The following is a 20,801-nucleotide window of genomic DNA, read 5'->3' as shown; positions in this document are numbered from 1 at the left end:
ACTCATCACAGCACACCCGCATATCACCTCCCCTCTTCCACATCTACCCACTGAGAGAAGTCTAGAGACTGAAAACAAAATTCTTGAGTTTCACCTTGAAGCAAACAATCCACTCCAAGACCCTATGTCTGAGAGAGAAAGTAGCCCAACAAGCTTTTTTTGAGCAAAATGCCTTTAAGTTCCCAAGCTGTGCCTAAAAAAAGGAGAATACACAAATGTACTTACTCTTCTTCTTGAAGAATAAATTCACTATTTTCTGGAGAAAACTGCCCACTCACAGGATGCCTGAAGGCTGTGGTCTGCTGGTTATGGCTAAAAAGAGAGAGAGATAATGAATGAGAAGTCACGTGAGTGGAAAGGCTCACAGACACAACAACAGGTCAGTGGTGTCTGAAGACCCCTGCTCATCGCACACTCCTCCCAGGGTGAGCCCGCCAGCCTTGCCTTGGAGAGACACTTGTCAGAACCCAGCTGCATTTAAAAACCAAAACCCTCCAGCTCAGGTGCCAAAGCCCACTAAAGACATACGGGGGTTTCAATTCTAGGCAAGTCTTGCCCCCAAGACAACACTGGATCTTAGAGAGACAGTCCATGAAGCGCTTACTCCTACAAACTGACTCCACTCCTACAAACTGACCCACTCAGCGAAAAGTTACTTTAAGACGGCACGAGCTGAGAACAAGAATGAAGGAAAGCAGACGGCACTTTCAACAGCTTCCAAAACCCACGAAGCAGGGCAAGAATTCTAAGAATTAACACCCACCCAGAAAAATCTATCTTCTTAAAATTCTTCTCCCTACTACAGAATGTCTTCACTTCAGTGATGGGATATAAATGTATGGGCATGTCTCTGCAACACGACCTGTACAATTTCAACACTGTGCAGTTTCTATCACCCTTTTGATGTGAGGAGGGATCAGCTTCCACGCCGAGTTGACAGACACAACCAGAATGTGTAGGTGTTTTGTGTATTCATAAAGGCTGCCTGCTTCTTTGAAAGGAAGGGGGAGTTGGCTTTAGAGGCTGCTGTTCTGCTCCATGAATAAACTAATCTAACCTCCTCTTTTTTCTTTAAAGAATATGATTTATGTTAAAATGTTTTTCTCAACTGCAAAATCATAGTTATTTTAGACATTTTAGAAACTATAGAAAGAAAAAAAGTCACCTGTGATCTCACTACCCAGACATATACACCTGGGTATCTTCTCTTTCCTAGCTTTTCTTTTTTCCTTTAAATCATTTTATTTTTTTAAATGTGATTTTACTGTATTTAGAAATCTGTATCCTGCTTTCTTCACATCCAATTAACACAGAAAATTTCCTATGTCATTAAGATGTCTTCATTTGAAATAGGTGAATAACAGTCTCATCATGTAAGTGTGAAATTTTTTTTTCATATAATTGTTCAAAAAATGTTTATTGGCCATCTGTGTGCCAGGTACTGTCTTAGGTCCTAGAGATACAAAGTGAACATAAAGTCCTTACACCGTGATGCTTACGTTCTATAAAGATTGACATTCTTCTAATGCTGGAAGAATGTAATTTCAGGTGCTTCCCCTATCCCACTCCCCATTATTATAGTGAATATATCTTTGCATATATGGGCTTTCTCTGCAATTCAAATTATTTCCTTGGGCTAAAGTCCCAGAAATAAAATTACTAAATCAAAGGGCATGGTCATTTTTTAAGGCTCTGAATACAGACGGTTAAAATGCTTTTACTGTCAGAGTCAATATATCATCTTAGTTTGATAGTGTTAAGATATCAGTCCCATCTCCAAATTGAGCCCTGACTCACCCCAGACATTAGTAGGTTTAAATGAGCATAGCATAAAGGTTAAAAAAGAAAAAAAAAAAAAATCTCTAAGCCCAAGTCTATCTTTCTCTGCCTGGGGCCATCAGGGCATCCTGCGCTGGGGTGTCTGGGTAAGGCTGGCACTGAGGTCTGAGTAGCCGGAATCCTAATGAGCCAGATATGAAGCAGGCAGAGCCATCAGGCCAGGCTGCTTCCTGGCCCTGCGACCACACACTACCCCTGGCACCCTTTCAACCCTCCAAACCACAGCCAGCCTTCAAATTCTCAGCTCCTGGTTCCAAGCAAAGCCCTTGGAATCCCATGACCTCATCTGGCTGGCAGCAAGCTGTTCTTCCCAAAAAAAGCAGAGTTAAGGCATGAGCATCTAAATAAGGGTGAGAAGCAAGCCCCCTTGACATCTATTTCAGAAAACTTTGTATTGCGTTCACGGGCTAGGCTTGATTTATACCAGTTTCTTTTAGTCATCTCCATTCACCCTAAAGAAGTCCCTAAACACAAGACATCTGAAAAACACCAGGGAATTTGAAAACACAAACTCTAACTTAAACCTGCCTCATTTCTTCCTGGAGGAAAAACACTGTTCTGCTCATAATGGGAATAACAATAATTCCTATCCATTATTACCTCTAAAAAAGTCTTTTCTTACATAACTTAGCTATTAGTACCATCAACTCCTGCTTTATGAATGAGGAAATGGCTCAGAGAAGTTAAGTGACTTGCTCAAGGTAACTTTGTCAATAAGCAATAAGACTGGGACATGAATCCAGGTCTTCTATATCTAAATTTGATGCTCTTTGTACAATAACCTGCTGTTCCCTTCCCTCAGAAGTCCGCAGGGCTGGCAGCCTTCTAGGCATGATCAGAAGTCCCTAAACACAAAGCATGTGAAAAACAGCAGCATTTACTGCTATTCCCTCTCCCTCCCCACCTCCTTCCTTCCCCTCAGCCCGGGGCCAAGCTTCTGAATGACAACACCTGTGTGGCACTCAGGCACCCCAAAGGCACCCCCAATCAGCCTTTGGTCCTATCACAAGGTCAGTCTGGTGAATTTCTGGCAGAGGGAGGCAAAGAGCAAACCTTCTCTGTGCCTGGAGCGGCATTCAGCAAAGACTTCATGAACACTGTACAACTAGAATACCAACTCCTAGCTGGGCTCCCCACGCTCAACGTGTACCAGCTTAAATAGGCCCAGAGTCTTGGGTAAATGAATCCTGAGCTGGAAGGTGTGGGCACTATGAAGATTTTCACATTCTAACATTAGAAGAAAGATTTTTAAAGTGGACAAAAACATAGCTGTCATTTGATCAGACCTTAGAGGCAGCTCCCCAGCCTTTCTTCCCTAATACGGATGCTGCCCTTTTTGCCAAAAATAATTATCAACCACTGCACCATCACCACCATTTCCTGCACTTACATGAAGTTTTAAGTGTGGTCACATTCATCACCGTATTTGACCCTCCCAAGTACCCACTGAGGTAGACAGCACAGCTATTTTTATTTCTATATTACACATAAGGAAATGAAGATCTGGGTTATGGGATGTTACTGGATCACTAAATTAAAAAGAAAAAAAAAAGAGGATTCAATACATTTGAGAAAAGAGATGAATCAAAGTACTGCCTCCTGAATACTAAGGTCTTAAAATTTGATGATTTCTGATTAAACTGGCCCAGCTTGCTTATGGCAGAGTTTCTGCTTCAGCACTTTTTGAGCAAAGAAGAGTTAGGTCCTTGGACTATTTCATTTAATCTGTCTGAACACCCAACAGGGCAGGCTGTGTTTCATCAGAGCAAACCACAGGTGAGGAAAGGCCCAGAAAGGGTAAATGACGTGCCCTCAATAGTCAACTCCTGTGTTCCTGCAACTACCACCCTTCTGATGTCTTTACACCACTCCAGGCTCACCCTCACGAAATGGAGGTCAGCTACTGAACGCTGGCTCCCCACGCCCATTTGGAGGCCACAGGGTCCTCTGTCTTCACCTGCTGTCCTTGGCCCCTCAGCCAAATCTCCAAGCTTGCTCCATTTCACGATATTTTATTTTCTAAAACCCATGACGAATCTCATGTCCTATCACCTTGTCTTAAGACACAGCAGGCACAGACAAATCCCCTGAAATACCTGTTCTTAAACCTGAATTGCCACCTTGCTCCCCGGCAGTGATGGAGATGGCCCGGCCAGGAGCCAGGTGGCTGGTTTCAACGGAGCCCAGAAACTCTCTTCCCTCCATACAAGGGCTTCTGTTGCTCTTCAGAAAGTTACTCAGCAAGTGAGATAGAACACAGCCTAGCCTTTATTCTCAGATCCCACTCTTCCTCCCAGGAACAGTCATCCAGGTTGAATAGCAGACAGTGTTGCCTGCAAGAGGACCAGGGAGCATGGGTAGCAAGTGGCAGGGAAGGACCATCCCCGTACAGGCGGGCCATGGGTAACCATCCACGTAAACAAGCAGGTCTTCACAAGCTCTGAGCTGGAAGGACTTGGGCTAGGCCCTAAAGAAGTCTGACAGCCAACGCAGGAGACCTGGTAAGAGAACAGAGTGAGGTCCAGGGAGAACTGCAGGCTGATTTGAGCTCAGTAGAAGGAAGAGCCCACCACAGACAGGGAAAAAGGTAAATGAGTCCTACAGCTTCCTGCAATGTTTTTGCAAATTTAATCTTCCATTCATACAGATTTTTACTATAATGTGAACAGTGACTCTGGCTGGATAAACATAAAGGTTTCAATTTAGCACAGCCATCCTTTTCAGCATGGGGAGAAGTTCTGGAGTTTATGTGAATGGTGCTCAAGAGTGGGGGTCGGACCAGCTTGATAAATCTTTTCTGACAGTGGTGGTATTGGTATGCTGAGAGTGTGACAGATTTGCTCTGTCAGCACCGGCTCTTATCTGGCCCCTGCTGTAAAGAGGAGAAGAAACAGCTTAAAATGTAAGGAAAGTATCTGGCCTCAGAGCCCACGGAGGGACTCTATCAAGGCTCTTCTCATTGGTATGCATGGCAGCAGCTCCCACTCTGAACCTTCTGGCTCCTCAACACAGCTCCCAGATTACTGTAAAAGGGTCACCCTGCAGACCTCAAGCCACGGTCAGCACTGCCTCCAGGCTTGTCAAGGCCCTTACTATCTTTGTTCTAAATCCCAGTGTCTCCAGGAAACCAAGGCGCCGGGTCACAAAACAGTGCTCCTAGCTAAGTCCCCGAATTGATAACCCAAACTCCAAAACCGTTAAGAAACTGCCTCCCCGCCTTCAGCTCCCATCTGGGCTGCAGAGTAAAGACGTAGCGGCCAAGAGTCCCGATGGCATCTCTACCCTCCCTCAACGCTTCTCAGGCAACTTTTGTTCTCTTTTACTTAACACTTTTACGAATTGCTCATTTAGTACAAAGTGTCACTGCTATTCCTGTGGCATTTCCTAAGGGGGGCTTAGGAGGTTACTGATGTGGTCTTTGGAGCTTGCGCTGTTTTGAAAATGTCAGGCAGCTCTCTGCACAGCATGACTCTGACAGGCCCTTCTTCCAGAAACACGGGAAGCAGGCCTTGACAAGCCAACAGACAGTCCCCATCCTCTCTCCAAGCGAGTGCCATCAACACTGGGCACCACGTCAGTCCAGAGTCCTGGGGTCAGAAGAGCTGGGTGTAAACCAGAACAAGCCACCTCAGCTCTTCCGTTTACACACAGGGAAAGGTTGTTGTGAGGATACATGAAACGGCATCACACAATGCCTGGCATACAGAAGGTACTCAATTAATGTCCACTGAACCTGGCTGTGTCTTGACGATAGCGGTAACTAACAGGCATCTAAATCGGAACAGGGCAAAACCAGAATGAGTCTCCTCGCCTCACCCCCACCAAACCCAATAACGCTCCCTACTGGTTTCCCTTTGTCCATTAACAGCATCACTATCCAGCAACCTAGGAGTCATCCTCCACTCCTTTACCTTAACCTCCGCACATCATATATTAGCAGGTCCTGCTGCCTCCATCTAAAACACATACTCTGAATCCACACACTTTCTTCCACGCCTACAGTCACACCCTAGTCATCACAGCAGCCACCTAACTGCTCTTCCTGCTTCCACTCTGGCCTCTATACCATCCGTTGTCCTCACAGAAAACCTGATGGATCTTTTAAAATGTCAGATAACACACACTTCCCCTTTAAACCGTACAACAGCTCCACATCACCCAGAGAGTTAAAATTCGAGCTCCTTACCTTGGCTTCCAAGATCCCAGGTGATCTGGCCCCTGCCTAGTCCCATCCTCTTCCTGCACCACTCTCCTTCTTCCCTATCCTGCTCCAGCCACACTCATCTCCTTTCTGCTCCCTGTACACCAAGCTCTTTCCTACTTAACGACCTTTGTACTGGATGCTTTCCCCGGTACTTAACTGGTTCCTTGCCATTCAGCAGAATTATCATCTCAGAGCCCTTCCCAACCACCCACTGAAGTAGTAGCTCCCAGTCATATCACATCATCCTATTTTAATTATTACTGTTATTTTTCTTACTGATGATCATCAGTGTCCCTGACTAATGGTGTATTCCAAGAGAGTAAGGACCTTGCCTGTCTTTTTACTGCTATTATCAGCCCATAACAGAGTCCGGCTCTGTTATATGTGCTGAATGAATGAATGAGAAATAATGACTAAGGAAACTCCTACTTTAAAGCGAGGTCATGCCTCCAAATAGGCTAGCTAACCTTACAGACGGAGAAGGCAATGGCAAGCCGCTCCAGTACTCTTGCCTGGAAAATCCCATGGATGGAGGAGCCTGGTAGGCTGCAGTCTGTGGGGTCGCTAAGGGTCGGACACGACTGAGCGACTTCACTTTCACTTTTCACTTTCACACATTGGAGAAGGAAATGGCAACCCACTCCAGTGTTCTTGCCTGGAGAATCCCAGGGACGGGGGAGCCTGGTGGGCTTCCGTCTATGGGGTCACACAGAGTCGGACACGACTGAAGTGACTTAGCAGCAGCAGCAGCACATGGCACCCCACTCCAGTACTCTTGCCTGGAAAATCCCATGGGCAGAGGAGCCTGGTAGGCTGCAGTCCATGGGGTCACACAGAGTCGGACACGACTGAGTGACTTCACTTTTACTTTTCCTTTCATGCATTGGAGAACCTTACAGAAATCTGGACTCGGGTCACAAAATTACAAGAACTTGAAGGGTCATAAGCCATACAAAGGCAGTGGCTTCTGCTCTTTCTACCTGAGGAAGGACACATCAGAGACCAACATGCTAAGATCGCTTCATCCTTGGCTCTCTCCCAACTGTGTTACAATGTAATTTGGAGAAATTAACCCTCCCCTGCAACCCCCTCTACCACCCCTGCAAAGGAGAAGGAAGTACACTCAGCAGAGAGAATCAAAGCACGGAATGCAAACACCCCGGAGGCAATTACTAGGTGATTAAAAACGCAGAGGAGGACAATACAAACATCACCTGTATCTCCTTTCTGTGAACTGGGAGAGTATTTGGTGTGAAACCTGCAATTTGGTGATGATTATACACTCTCACATTGCTTTCTACTATTTCATCTGTGTTTGCCCTCCTCCCCCTCTCCTCCAGCTCCAGTAAGATCCTAAGTTAACCGCAGGGCTGGGAGCAGTCCTTCACTGATTTCTAATGTATCTCCCACAGCACAGAACAGCAATGCCATGGAGCAGGCATTTGAACTCCTTTATCTCACCAGCCTGAGCACAAACTCATACCACCTTCAGGGAGAGGCTATGCAGAACCCCTCTCACTTTCTGATTTCAGCAGCCCAACGTATCACACATGCCCCAGAGAGAGTGGGGGAGGCCGGGGCCCCTAGGCCCTGACGAAGATCCTACACCCAGGCTGGAGAGTCCTCCAGCCCTGGGGAGCGTGGCACAGACCAAGGAAGGGCCTTCCCCATCCCCACGAAGTCCATGCTTGACTCACACCCAGCTAGGCAGAGACATGAAATTCAGCCAACCCTCAGACCCAACACCCTGAGGGGTAGTCAGGAGCTGCTCTCCTCACCTAAAAGTGCCAAAGCGGGCTGAGCTGGTCTCAAGGGAGTCACAAAATTAATGGAGTGAACTGAAAGCTCTCAAATCTTGCAAGAGGGAGGTGTCTCCTTCCCAAACACTGAATTTAACAGACTGAAGTCTTCCGGCAAAATTTGAAAAGTTCTGTATTTCATTAGGCTCTCCAAGTGTTTTCAGATGCATTCAGTGGCCAATTTATTTCATAAATTACCTCTTCTGACCCAGTAACCCACACTGCAAGCCTCTCTTCTCCCCGAGCCCCCATATGGGGCTCCAATACTTAGGACTGCTGGTTTAAATAGGAAGTTTTAATTGTGGCTCCACAGGACTTCAATAACCATGAAAAGACTAAAGCCCAACTCCTGACTGAATGAGGAAATCAAACCCAGATTGCCTCCCTCTCCTAACTTTTTTTTTTAAGGAAGTTGGCAGAGAAGCAATGTAATGGGAGTGGGGAGACCAGTTCTGTTACTACAAACTAGTTTTACGCCCCTGAGAAAACATACAACCTTGCTGAGTTTTAGTTTCCTCATCTGTCCAATGACGGGGTTAGACCCTCCACCTGGAGAAGCCACCTGAGGCCTCCAAAGCATGAACCCCAGGTTATTCAGAGTCGTACACGCTGGAGTTCAAACCCCAGCTCTGCCACACACTGGAGGTGCATGACCTTGAAGGAGTTAAAGACCTTTCCGAGTGTGTTGGTTTCTTTATCTGTAAAAAGAGGAGCCAACTCCAATTCTGCGAGACTGTTAAAAACAGCACTGATAATGTGCCTGCCCCAGAGCAGACACTCAACCTTCCGTTCCTGTCATATTTTTCTTTTGCTAGCTCTAAATCTCCACTCTAACAGAGTTGTTTTGTCTTTTCTGTGTTACAAGCTTCAGTATTAATAGCCTGGCTAAAGAACACATTTTTTTCCCTCTGAGTTAAGGCAAAACACTCAGCCTCCTATTTAAACTTAAACTCGCTCACCAAGCCAAGTAGTTTAAGATCAATAAGCACATTCCTTGAGTCTCACTTCTGTCCCTCACTGGTTGGAGCCCTATGGCTCAGAAAAAAGTGAACGTGTTAGTCGCTCAGTCATGTCTGACTCTTTGCAACCCCAAAGACTGTAGCCCACCAGGCTACTCTATCCATGGAATTCTCCAGGTAAGAATACCGGAGTGGGTTGCCATTCCCTTCTCCAGGGAGATCTTCCTGACCCAGGGATCGAACCAAGGTCTGCTATACTGCAGGCAGATTCTTTACCATCTGAGCCACCAAGGAAGCCCTCATGGCTCAGAAAGCGCAGCCTAAGACAAAACAGCCTCCCCAGCAGGCTGTCTGAGCCAGGGACACACACTCTACAGAAGTTTCAAAACTGCATAGAAACATTTTCTACCTTAAAGAACATCCAGTTTTATGCTTCTATTTAATGCTCTTCAATAAGTCAGACTTCTCAAGTATAAAATGAGAAGGCTAGACCAGGTGATGGTTTAGAGATCCTCCAGCTGTAACATCTTAAGACGCTGAGGCTCATCTCAGACTATTACCGGAGCCAGACTGAAATGTAACAACACTGCACATAATTGAAAACACAAAGGAAGGAGGCAGAACAGCTGTCCTCCCCAGTATCACTTGCCAACAGAGTATCTTTCGTAATGACAGCACGGAGGTGTAGTTAATGATACTTTTGTCCTGTTTATTCCCAATTAAACTGGATTTTTTTTTTTTAACTACAGGTGCTCCCAACCACTCCATCGAAAACTCCCTTTCTCTCACTCATGACTTGACTTTCACAAATCAGAATACATCACGGTAAAGTGAATGCTAGAAACCAGTACAGAACTAACCTGCTCTTGGGCTGTCGTTCTCCATGGGAAAGGCAGCAGACACGTTTGCTCTCTGCTGGGGTTCCATGCTGTGTCTTCCCAGAGTTCCCAGTTCAAGTCAGACTAGAGGCTCACAGCCCGCCCGCTCTATTTCGATTTTGGTTCTGGAGCAGCTGCCTCCCAAGGTGTTACAAATCCAGCAGCCACTGGCTCCTACTCATTCATTCTCCTCCCTACCGCCCCCCCCATCCCCACCCTCCACACACACAGTCTGCAATCTGGCAGCAATGCAGGAACACAGTTCCAGCTGTGAGTCACCGCCCCACTGTGGCCAAGCAGAGCACTAGCTGGGGTAAACAAAGGCAGGCACTCCGTGGCTCCAGGCCCCAGTTTTGTTCTTTGAGACCATGGGGTTGGCTGCCCCTCTGGTAAGAGGACATAAGAAATACCTCCGCTTGTGAGCCCTGGAGTCAGAATGAATTGCACACTCAGTTCTGCTCTGCCACGCTGGGGCTGAAATCAGCCCCCAAGCAGAGAGCCTTTGGTGGCGAAATGAGGGGTCCTTCATCACTATCTCTCATGGTCATGGTCGGGAAGAGCCTGAGCAGTTACCAACCATCATACTCTCTCCCAGTGGTAACAATCTGTGATTCTTTCATCACTGCTTGGGATGGCTACGGTCTTCTCTGCATCAATTTAATCATGTTGCTCTCACTCCCAGAGCAGGCTTGGAGAGAAGGGCCAGGCAAACTAAGGCTTCAGGGTGCCTTTATCCCCATGGCCTGAGAGCAACACTGTGGCTCTCCACTGCCTCTAGGTAGGTAACAAGTTATGATGCAGTTGAAATATGAGCTCCACGGGACAAGACTTGTGTCTTCACAGCTATGTTCCAATGCCTACATGGTGCCTGGCACATAGTAGGTGCTCCATAAATATTTGCTGGCTGAAGAAAAATGCAAGGGGTTTTGTTCCAAATCTACTTGGGATGACAGTTTTACTAAAACCTGTATCCATTAGAATCATGTTTTCCCTTTTAAAAATTTCTATATCCTTCATAACTCCCACCACTGCCTGTAGGGAGTGTTCTATAAATCTTTAAACGCAGAGATGAATCACTGTGAAACTAAGGAATCTCGAGCATTAGGGCCCCTCACTTTCACCAGCCCCTTCCGAGGCCTTAGATAGTGGCCTACCAACATGTGTACATGCTTTCTACAACTCTATGTATTCTTAAAGAAGACCTCCCAAATTTTATAAACATCAAGCTTCACAGAACAGATCTGCCACCGCAGAATGAAAGCATGAAGGACTCGCAAGCCATCCTGACACGTTATCCTAACAAGGACACTTGAACTGACATGCTCTCAACTACCAATATATCCTAATTGATCACAAATCAACTGCTTGTTAAAGCTGGAGTAGGATTAAAAACACAAACTCCATCCATCCAACATTTATTTAGCCCTACTATGTGTTCAGCGGTGAGTGTTTCAGGATAAGACAGTGAATAGAAGATAATTATCCCCACTGAACAGGAGCTAACAGTTCAAAAGAATAAACTGATATGGTCATAAATAGATACAACGTGTACTTTATAATGTTAACCATAAATAATATAAATATTTATAACTATAGATCAGAGTGAGTACCGCAATGTAAGGACAGCAAAGCACACCTAACTGCCAAGTGTCAATCTGCTGGGTATAACAACTCTAGAAGGTGAATCATTTTATCCCCATTTTTCAAAAGTGTATATTGAGGCCCAAAGAGGTCAAGTGCCAACCCCAAGGTCACATAGCCAGTAAATGACAAAGTCAGATTTCAAGCCCATATCGCCTGACTCCAAAGTATGGGCTTGTTCTCAGTGGTTACACTCCAGTCTATGGCCAGCTGCGTCACAGAATCTACAAAATGTCTGGGGAGACACACTGTCAGCAGAGGCACAAGAACCGCTTCAAGCACCAGCAGAGGCTGGCCGACCTCCAAAGCCCATGCTCCTGAGAGCTTACCCACCAGGTATGTGGCCATAACCCCGTTCACTCACCAGGCAACACGCAGGCAAGGAACAGTGACAGCTCGCTGGAAGCTGGATGAGGCCACATGAGTGGCTCCCACCCTGCAGTGCTGCCTCCAAACTCCCTCATCCTTGCTGCCAGATGGATCATGCTGGAACACGGCTCTCATTCCATTACCTCCTGGTACACACCCTCTCCATGGCTCGTCATCCGCTAAAGCCTTCTCTACTTCCCTAGACCCTTAGCTCCTAGCAAATTTAACTGTTCACCAGTCCCCAAGTCACCCCATCTCGCCCAGCCCTGGGCTTTGGCTCCTGCAGTCTGCCTCCTCAATGAGTTCTGCCCAACCTTCAAGACCCCTTCTCTTCCGAGTGGCCTTCCTGATCACTCCAGACCACTCAGCCTTCTTGCCTCCTTGTACTCTTAGCACCGAAGTTTTACACTTGTTATATAGCAATTATACTTCCCCAAAACTCTTCTCATTTTACCTTACAAAAATTAAGTACAGTCGTCCCTTGGCATGTGTCAGGGGTTGGACCCTCCCCAATATCAAAATCCACAGATGATCATGTCCCTTGTATAAAAGGGCATAGTACGGTCAGCCCTCCTTAACTGTGGGTTCTGCATTCTTGGATACAGAGGGTCAACTGTATTCCGAGTCACAGACAAGTATAAACTAGAAAGCAGAAGACCCCTTTCTTGCCTTGAATTCAGTGTCAGTGTCAATCTCAGAGGCAACACCTTTGCCAGTTTCTTATGTGTTCTTTTTGTTTTTTGCCTTTATGAAATTGTCATGCATTTAAAATATACACATCATTTTAAAAAGAAATTACATAAACGGAATAAAACTGTACATATATTTCTATAACTTGCTTTTTTATGCTTTGTATCTTCTATTCCTTCATATCCACATGCAAGGATGAACATAAGCAGCCCCCTCCACACACAGCTCCACTAGGAACCCCTACCAGACCAACCTATATAGAGAGATGACCCAGGAGCCCACCCCATAGGCCCATCTGTCCCAACATGTATGAGAGGGTTCAGACTGCTTACCTGCAAACCAGTCTGTTCCCCCAAATTCATTTTAGTTGAACCACACAGACCCTGATGCTGGGAAAGAGAGGAAGGAGGAGGTGAAGGGGACAACAGAGGACGAGATGGTTGAATGGAATCACTGACTCAATAGACATGAATTTGAGCAAGCTTCAGGAGATGGTGAAGGACAGGGAAACCTGGCATGTTGCAGTCCGTGGGGTTGCAAAGAATCGGACACCACTGAGCGACTGAACAACAACAGATATTTTAAATTGAGCCCAAGTTTAACAACAGGAAATTTTCATATAAAAACTCAGCTCATCCTGGTAAATCGAAATCTATGACAACACTAGGACCCCGTGAGAGGTGGGATGGCCCCTCTAGTTCACTGCAGCCCCCACCACTCCCTACTGCTTCCGGACGCTGAGGGTGCACGCTTAGTGCTTTTTGTCATCACGCCTGCATTTCTCACTTCCCTACAGGAGAGAAGTTTCTGTATCTCAACCAGAATTAGGGAGACAGAGGTGAACCAAGAGGACAGAGTAAAACAAATTAGAGCGCATACACACAGTCAGCTCTCCCGTTATCCACTAAGCCTCTGCAGACATTAAGAGTTTGCAACCCCAATCTGATGCTAGAGAAATCAGATTCCAGACAAGCTCTTCCTCTTAGGAAGGAAGTCTGTTGTAACGAATAAAGATTTCTTGCATAAGAACTAAAAGAAGATGGCAAAAATAAGCCAGAAAATTCCCAACAATAACAGCAAGTAGACGTGCCCTTAGCCTTCTCTGACTGGTCTCCTGAAAAGGTGAACCCCATGACAGTCAGCAGACTTCCTGCATAGCGTGAAAAATCCAGAGAGGCACTGCCAACAGTCTGTCCATAAAGAACTCAAAAGAAGAGAGATGCCAGAGATTGCAGCCCCTATGGATATTCACAGGGACCACTGATGGCAGGAGGGGGAACCTGAAACAGAAAAGCATCTGAGCATGTGCGCCTGGAATGAGACCACAGACCTCCTTGGTGAAACCTGAAAAATGCATGTTTCCATGGTGTTTCAAGCATAGGCCCTGAAGTCCAGGCCTCACAGCCGTCTGTATCACAGACAAGGAAACTGCTCCAGAAAGCAACTTTGAAACATTGCCACCGTCTTTTAAAAGTAACTGCTTGGGACTTCCCTCTGGTCCAGTGGCTAAGACGCCATGCTTTCAACGCAGAGGTCACAGGTTCAACCCCCGGTGGAGGAAGGTCCCGCAAGCCACAGGGCAAGGTGAGAAGAAACTGCTTCTGGGTTGGGGTGAGGAAAGAAATAGGTAAGGGAGATTAAGAGATACAAACTTCCACTTGCGAAATGCATGTGTCATGGGAATGAAATGTACAGCATGGAGAATTCAGTCAATAAGTAACTAATTCTTTTATATGGTGACATACTGTAATTACACTTATCCTGGTGATCATTTTGAGATAGAAAAAAAAATCAGTACTTTGCGTAAGAGGAACAAGCATAGTATTGTAGGTCAATTATACTTCAAAAACAAACAAAATATAAAAGCAAACCCACAGGAAAATAGGTCAGATTTGTGGTTACCAGAGGTGAGAGTGGGGGTGGTAAAGGTAGGGGCTGGGTGAGATGAGGGAGGGAGTATTGGATGAAGGCACTACAAACTTCCACTTATAAGGCAAATAAGTACTAAAGATATAATGTGTTGCTTTTGTTGTTCAGTTGTCAAGTCGAATCCGACTCTTTGTGACCCCACTGACTGCAGCAGGCCAGGCCTCCCGTTTCTCACTGTCTCCCAGAGTTTGCCTAAACTCTGTCCACTGAATCGGTAATGCCATCCCACTATCTCATCCTCTGTCACCCTCTTCTCCTTTTGCCTTCAATCTTTCCCAACATCAGGGTCTTTTCCAATGAGTCAGCTGTTAGTATCAGGTGGCCAAAGTTTTGGAACTTGAACTTCAGCATCATTTCTTCCAAAGAGTATTCACGGTTGATTTCCTTTAAGGTTGACTAGTTTGATCTCCTTGCTTTCCAAAGGATTCTCAAGAGTCTTCTCTAGCACCACAGTTCGAAAGCATCAATTCTTCGGTGCTCTGCCTTCTTTATTGTCCAGGTCTAATATCCGTACATGACTACTGGAAAGACCATAGCCTTGACTACCTTTGTCACCTAAGTGATATCTCCGCTTTTTAACACATTGTCTAGGTTTGTCATAGCTTTCCTGCCAAGAAGCAATCGTCTTCTAATTTCGTGGCTACAGTCACCATCCGCAGTGAGTTTAGAGCCCAACTTGATAAATATAATTAGCACTGCCATATGTTATATATGAAACTTGTTAAGAGTAAATCCTAACAGCTCTCGTAATTTTTTTTTCTGTTTCTCTAATTTGTATCGAGACAAGATGACGGATGTTCACTAAACTTACTGTGATAATCACTTCATGATGAATGTAAGTCAAGTCATTATGCTGCACACCTTAAAGTTATAGAGTGCTTTATGTCAATTATATCTCAATACAACTGGAAAATAAATAAAAATAATTGCTTCTGAGAGGCACACTCGGGGAATCTGTTTAAAAATATTTATTAATATATTTGGGTGCATAGAGTCTTAGTTGCAGCATGCAGGATCTTCTGCTGTGGCTCTCTAGCTTAATTGCCCCCAAGCAATGTGAGATCTTAGTTCCCTGACCAGGGATCACAACTGTGTTCCCTCACTGGAAAGCGGATCCTTAACCACAGGACCACCAGGGAAGTCCCAGGAGGGATCTTAAAAGGCCCACAATTACTAGATGGTCAGACCTGAATGATACTGCATTATTTGTTCCCAATAATAATATGTGACATAAGTATATTCTTTCTTTCATGTAATAAATATTTAAGAGCTAACTAAATGCCAGCCTGTAGGATCTTATACTTCGTGAGTATCAAGAAGAGGGAGGGAATGTGTCATAGCTTAGACTCCATATTCTGTCAAAGGTGAACAAGAGGACAGAGTTTTTCAGATTTTCAGATTCATAAATGACAATCTGTTTTTATCAAGAGCTGTGAATTCTCAGTTTAGTAAGCCAACTTGAGACCTTTTATCATCAACAGGAAGCCTTGATTTCCAGAAACCACTGTATTAAGAATTTCAGAGCTGAAAATGACATAGAGCTCACCTCATCCAATCTCTTTGTTTCACAGATGAGGAAACTGAGGTCAGAGAAGGTCAGAGAATTGCTTAAGGTCATACTTATCACTAACCAGAACATACCACTAGGTTCCTGAAAACAAGGATTATGGGGGGAAAAAATTCATCATCACATTGTTTTAAAATTATTTCCTGCCTTTAAAAAAATCCATCTTTCAGTGACTAATTACTACTAAAAAACATGAAAAATATATTTTAGAGAGCTGGGAATCCTCATGTCCAGTCAAAAATCCTTGCACAGAAATCCGGTGCCACTGCTCTGGATTCAGGAAAGTGTTAGTTACTCAGTCATGTCCGACCCTCTGTGATCCCATGGACTGTATGTAGCCTTCCAGGCTCCTCTGTCCATGGGATTCTCCAGACAAGAATACTGGAGTGGGTTGCTATTCCAAGAGGCATATAAAACACATGTTGGGGGAGATGATCATGTGAAGACAGAGGCCAAGATTGAAGTGATGCATCGACAAGTCAAGGAATGCCAAGAATTGCCAGCAACCCCCAGAAGCAGAGAGAGAGGCATGGACTGGAGTCCCCCACAGAGCCTCCAAAGGAACCAAGGTGGCAGACGCTGTGGTTTCAGGCTTCGGGCCTCCAGAACTATAAGAGGATAATTTTCTGTTATTTTAAGCCCCCAGGTTTATAGTAACTTGTTATGGCAGCTCTAGGAAATAATACAAAATCTGTATTAGTTTAGTGGTATTGATTTACCACAAACCCAATTAGTGTGGAAAAGCTGTCACAAAGCCACTACGACCTTCAGTTCAGTTCAGTCCAGTCGATCAGTCGTGTCCGACTCTGCGACCCCAAGCAATCGCAGCATGCCAGGCTTCCCTGTCCATCACCAACTCCCGGAGTTCACCCAAACTCATGTGCATAGACTCAGTGATGCCATCCAGCCATCTCATCCTCTGTCGTCCCCTTCTCCTCCTGCCCCCAATCCCTCCCAGCATCAGGGTCTTTTCAAATGAGGTGGCCAAAGTATTGGAGTTTCGGCCTCAGCATCAGTCCTTCCAATAAACACCCAGGACTGGTATCCTTTAAGATGCACTGGTTGGATCTCCTTGCAGTCCAAGGGACCCCCAAGAGTCTTCTCCAACACCACAGTTCAAAAGCATCAATACTTCGGCGATCACCTTTCTTCACAGTCCAACTCTCACATCCATACATGACTACCATAGCCTTGACTAGACGGACCTTTGTTGGCAAAGCAATGTCTCTTTTTAATGTGCTGCCCAGGTTGGTCATAACTTTCCTTCCAAGGAGTTCAGTTCAGTTCAGTCGCTCAGTCGTGTCCGAATCTCTGCGACCCCATGAATCACAGCACGCCAGGTCTCCCTGTCCATCACCAACTCCCGGAGTTCATTCAAACTCATGTCCATAGAGTCGGTGATGCCATCCAGCTATCTCATTTTCTGTCGTCCCCTTCTCCTCCCGCCCCCAACCTTTCCCAGCATCCAAGCAGTAAGCATCTTTTAACTTCATGGCCGAAATCACCATCTGCAGTGAGTTTGGAGCCCCAAAAAATAAAGTCAGCCACTGTTTCCCCATCTATTTGCCATTAAGTGATGGGATCAGATGCCATGATCTTAGTTTTCTGAATGTTGAGCTTCAAGCCAACTTTTTCACTCTCCTCTTTCACTCTCATCAAGAGGCTTTTTAGCTCCTCTTCACTTTCTGCCATAAGGGTGGTGTCATCTGCATATCTGAGGTTATTGATATTTCTCCTGGCAATCTTGATTCCAGCTTGTGCTTCTTCCAGCCCAGTGTTTCCCATGATGTACTCTGCACATAAGTTAAATATGCAGGGTGACAATATACAGCCTTGACGTACTCCTTTTCCTATTTGGAACCAGTCTGTTGTTCCATGTCCAGTTCTAACTGTTGCTTCCTGACCTGCATACAGGTTTCTCAAGAGGCAGATCAGGTGGTCTGGTATTCCCATCTCTTTCAGAATTTTCCACAGTTTATTGTGATCCACACAGTCAAAGGCTTTGGCATAGTCAATGAAGCAGAAATAGATGTTTTTCTGGAATGCTCTTGCTTTTTCAATGATCCAGTGGATGTTGGCAATTTGATTTCTGGTTCCTCTGCCTTTTCTAAAGCCAGCTTGAATATCTGGAAGTTCACAGTTCATGTATTGCTGAAGCCTGGCTTGGAGAATTTTGAGCATGACTTTACTAGTGTGTGAGATGAGTGCAACTGTGCAGTAGTTTGAGCATTCTTTGCCATTGTCTTTCTTTGGGATTGGAATGAAGACTGACCTTTTCCAGTCCTGTGGCCACTGCTGAGTTTTCCAAATTTGCTGGCATATTGAGTGCAGCACTTTCACAGCATCATCTTTCAGGATTTGAAATAGCTCCACTGGAATTCCATCACCTCCACTAGCTTTGTTCATAGTGATGCTTTCTAAGGCCTACTTGACTTGACATTCCAGGATGTCTGCCTCTAGGTGAGTGATCACACCATCGTGATTATCTTCAGTTCAGTTCAGTTCAGTCGCTCAGTCGTGTCCGACTCTCCACGACCCCATGAATCACAGCACACCAGGCCTCCCTGTCCATCACCAACTCCCAGAGTACACTCAAACTCATGTCCACAGAGTCGGTGATGCCATCCAGCCATCTCATTCTCAGTCGTCCCCTTCTCCTCCCGCCCCCAACCTTTCCCAGCATCAGAGTCTTTTCCAGTGAGTCAACTCGTCGCATGAGGTGGCCAAAGTATTGCAGCTTCAGCTTTAGCATCAGTCCCTCCAATGAGCATCCAGGATTGATCTCCTCTAGAATGGACTGGTTGGATCTCCTTGCAGTATAAGGGACTCTCAAGAGTCTTCTCCAACACCACAGTTCAAAAGCATCGATTCTTTGGCGATCAGCTTTCTTCACAGTCCAACTCTCACATCCATACATGACCATGGGAAAAACCATTGCCTTGACTAGACAGACCTTGGTTGGCAAAGTAATGTCTCTGCTTTTTAATATACTATCAAGGTTGGTCATAACTTTCCTTCCAAGGAGCAAGCATCTTTTAATTTCATGGCGGCAATCAGCATCTGCAGTGATTTTGGAGCCCAGAAAAATAAAGTCTGACACTGTTTCCACTGTTTTTCCATCTATTTCCCATGAAATGATGGGACCAGATGCCATGATCTTTGTTTTCTGAATGTTGAGCTTCAAGCCAACCTTTTCACTCTCCTCTTTCACTTTCATCAAGAGGCTTTTGAGTTCCTCTTCACTTTCTGCCATAAGGGTAGTGTCATCTGCATATCTGAGGTTATTGATATTTCTCCCAGCAATCTTGATTCCAGCTTGTGCTTCTTCCAGCCCAGCGTTCCTCTATCTTAGGACTCACTTAATAGGGGTGCAGGGTCTAAGAAAAGGGAGCTTTAGAAAAAAAACAGTTCTGTTTTGAACTGATCCAAATATTGTGTTCACTTCTGGTAACCACACCTACAGGCCAGAGTGGAAAGCTGGAGCATGTCCAGGAGAGAGAAGCCAGGGCTGTGAAGAGTCAAAGCCACTGAAGGAACTGGAGTTTTAAGGCCTAGGAAGACTCAGGGCACACAACAGTTGTCATCACCTCTGAAAGGCTATCATGAAAAAGAGTGATTTGATTTGTCCCCCGAGGTCCAAAATGGAGTCACTGGGAGGCAGATTTTTCAAGGAATCAAGTGTCCACAACGTTACAGCATGGCCTCTGAACAACAGACTGGCTGGCTGCCTTCTGTTGGTGGGCATTTTCAAGCCCAGGCCAGAAAACCATTTGGCAATATGTTGGTAAGGAAAGGACACAAACCCCAGGCCTGCAATCTGCCAAGATGACCTTATGCTCCTCTCTAGCTCTGTGAATCTATTAACTCATGAAACACACCATTAGCAATTAGGTGAGTCAAGAGATTTCTGAAATACATGGGTAGGATGATGAGATCCTGAGCATGCAGAGATTTTGGTGGGACTACAAAGCAACAAGGCCTTGTACAGAGCTACGGCTGAAAACCTATGCCCACTTCCCAGGAACCTGGCCACAGGAGCAGGTGTTCACAGCCCTACAGTGGAGGCTGGCTTAGGCTGCTTAGCCCCTTCTCACAGGAAGCTTACACTAAGATTGACAATACCTATGTCAAGCCTTTTCTTTTAGATACACAGCTTTCACAGTTCAGTGCAGCCAGGATCTATTAACAAACCACGGGGGCTATATTCAAAGTAACAGCCGCCTCTTTCTGAACACCTGCCATGATGAGTAGCTGCCTGAGACGCCTGCCGATATTACCTCTAATGGTCACTTCAGCATTGCAAGGTATTATCATCTTAGGAAACAGGTTATAAGCAGTTAATTCGTTTGTCCAAGGCCACACATTTCAGGATTTAGGATTTCCACTGGAATCCAGGTCCAGAAGCCAAACTCTTTCCCTACATCACGATGTCTTCTCTGCACCCTCCGTCAGGCATTTAATTTGTTCAAGGTAAACAACAATACCAGGCAAAGAAAGGGGAATGCAGGCAGGTGGCTTTCCATGTCTGGGCCTCAGTCCGCTTGTCCGTAAAATGGGAAAAGGTTGGAGATGATGAGCACAAGGAGCCCTTCCATGCCTTGACACCTGGTGCTACACGACTAGATTCCTTTGCCCCATGTCACCTTCCACACTAGTGAGGCTGAGGAAACGGCAACAGCAAAGATGGTAACTCTGGTACTCACAGCAAAGTGGACACGGCTAGCAAAGTTGTTCTGCCTGCTGCCTGGAGGTCAGGGCAGTGAGGGAAGGAGGAAACCAAGAGGGATACATGTATGAGCTCATGTGCAGGTGTGCAGGGTAGAATGGCCCACGTAAATCTCAACATTCAGCACTTCACTCCAGAAACCAGGGCTGTCCTATAACGCATGAGCCCAGAGAGCCGAAGGCTCCCTGTACCAGGGCCCT

General features: G+C 45.6%; 1 protein-coding gene across 9 annotated transcripts in view; it reads right to left on the bottom strand.

Annotated features, from left to right (window-relative positions):
* Nucleotides 1-20,801, bottom strand: part of PLEKHA7 (pleckstrin homology domain containing A7) — a 220,398-nt gene that overhangs the window by 85,796 nt on the left and 113,801 nt on the right. For 8 of the 9 annotated variants that reach the window (XM_088843056.1, XM_088843054.1, XM_055423282.2 and 5 more), the window contains one exon: nt 226-312. In XM_088843056.1, coding sequence (XP_088699182.1) covers nt 226-312 — 87 coding nt within the window. Of the gene's footprint in view, nt 1-225; nt 313-9,661; nt 9,800-20,801 lie in introns of those variants that run through there. The other variant, XM_055423287.2, reaches the window with a different exon arrangement.

This window comes from Moschus berezovskii, chromosome 14 (assembly GCF_049115385.1).
Source record: "Moschus berezovskii isolate FMDL1 chromosome 14, NW_MosBer_1.0, whole genome shotgun sequence".
In the NCBI taxonomy this organism is placed as follows: domain Eukaryota; kingdom Metazoa; phylum Chordata; class Mammalia; order Artiodactyla; family Moschidae; genus Moschus; species Moschus berezovskii.
The sequence above is the reverse complement of the archived record's forward strand: the minus strand, read 5'-3'. Positions and strand labels throughout refer to the sequence as shown.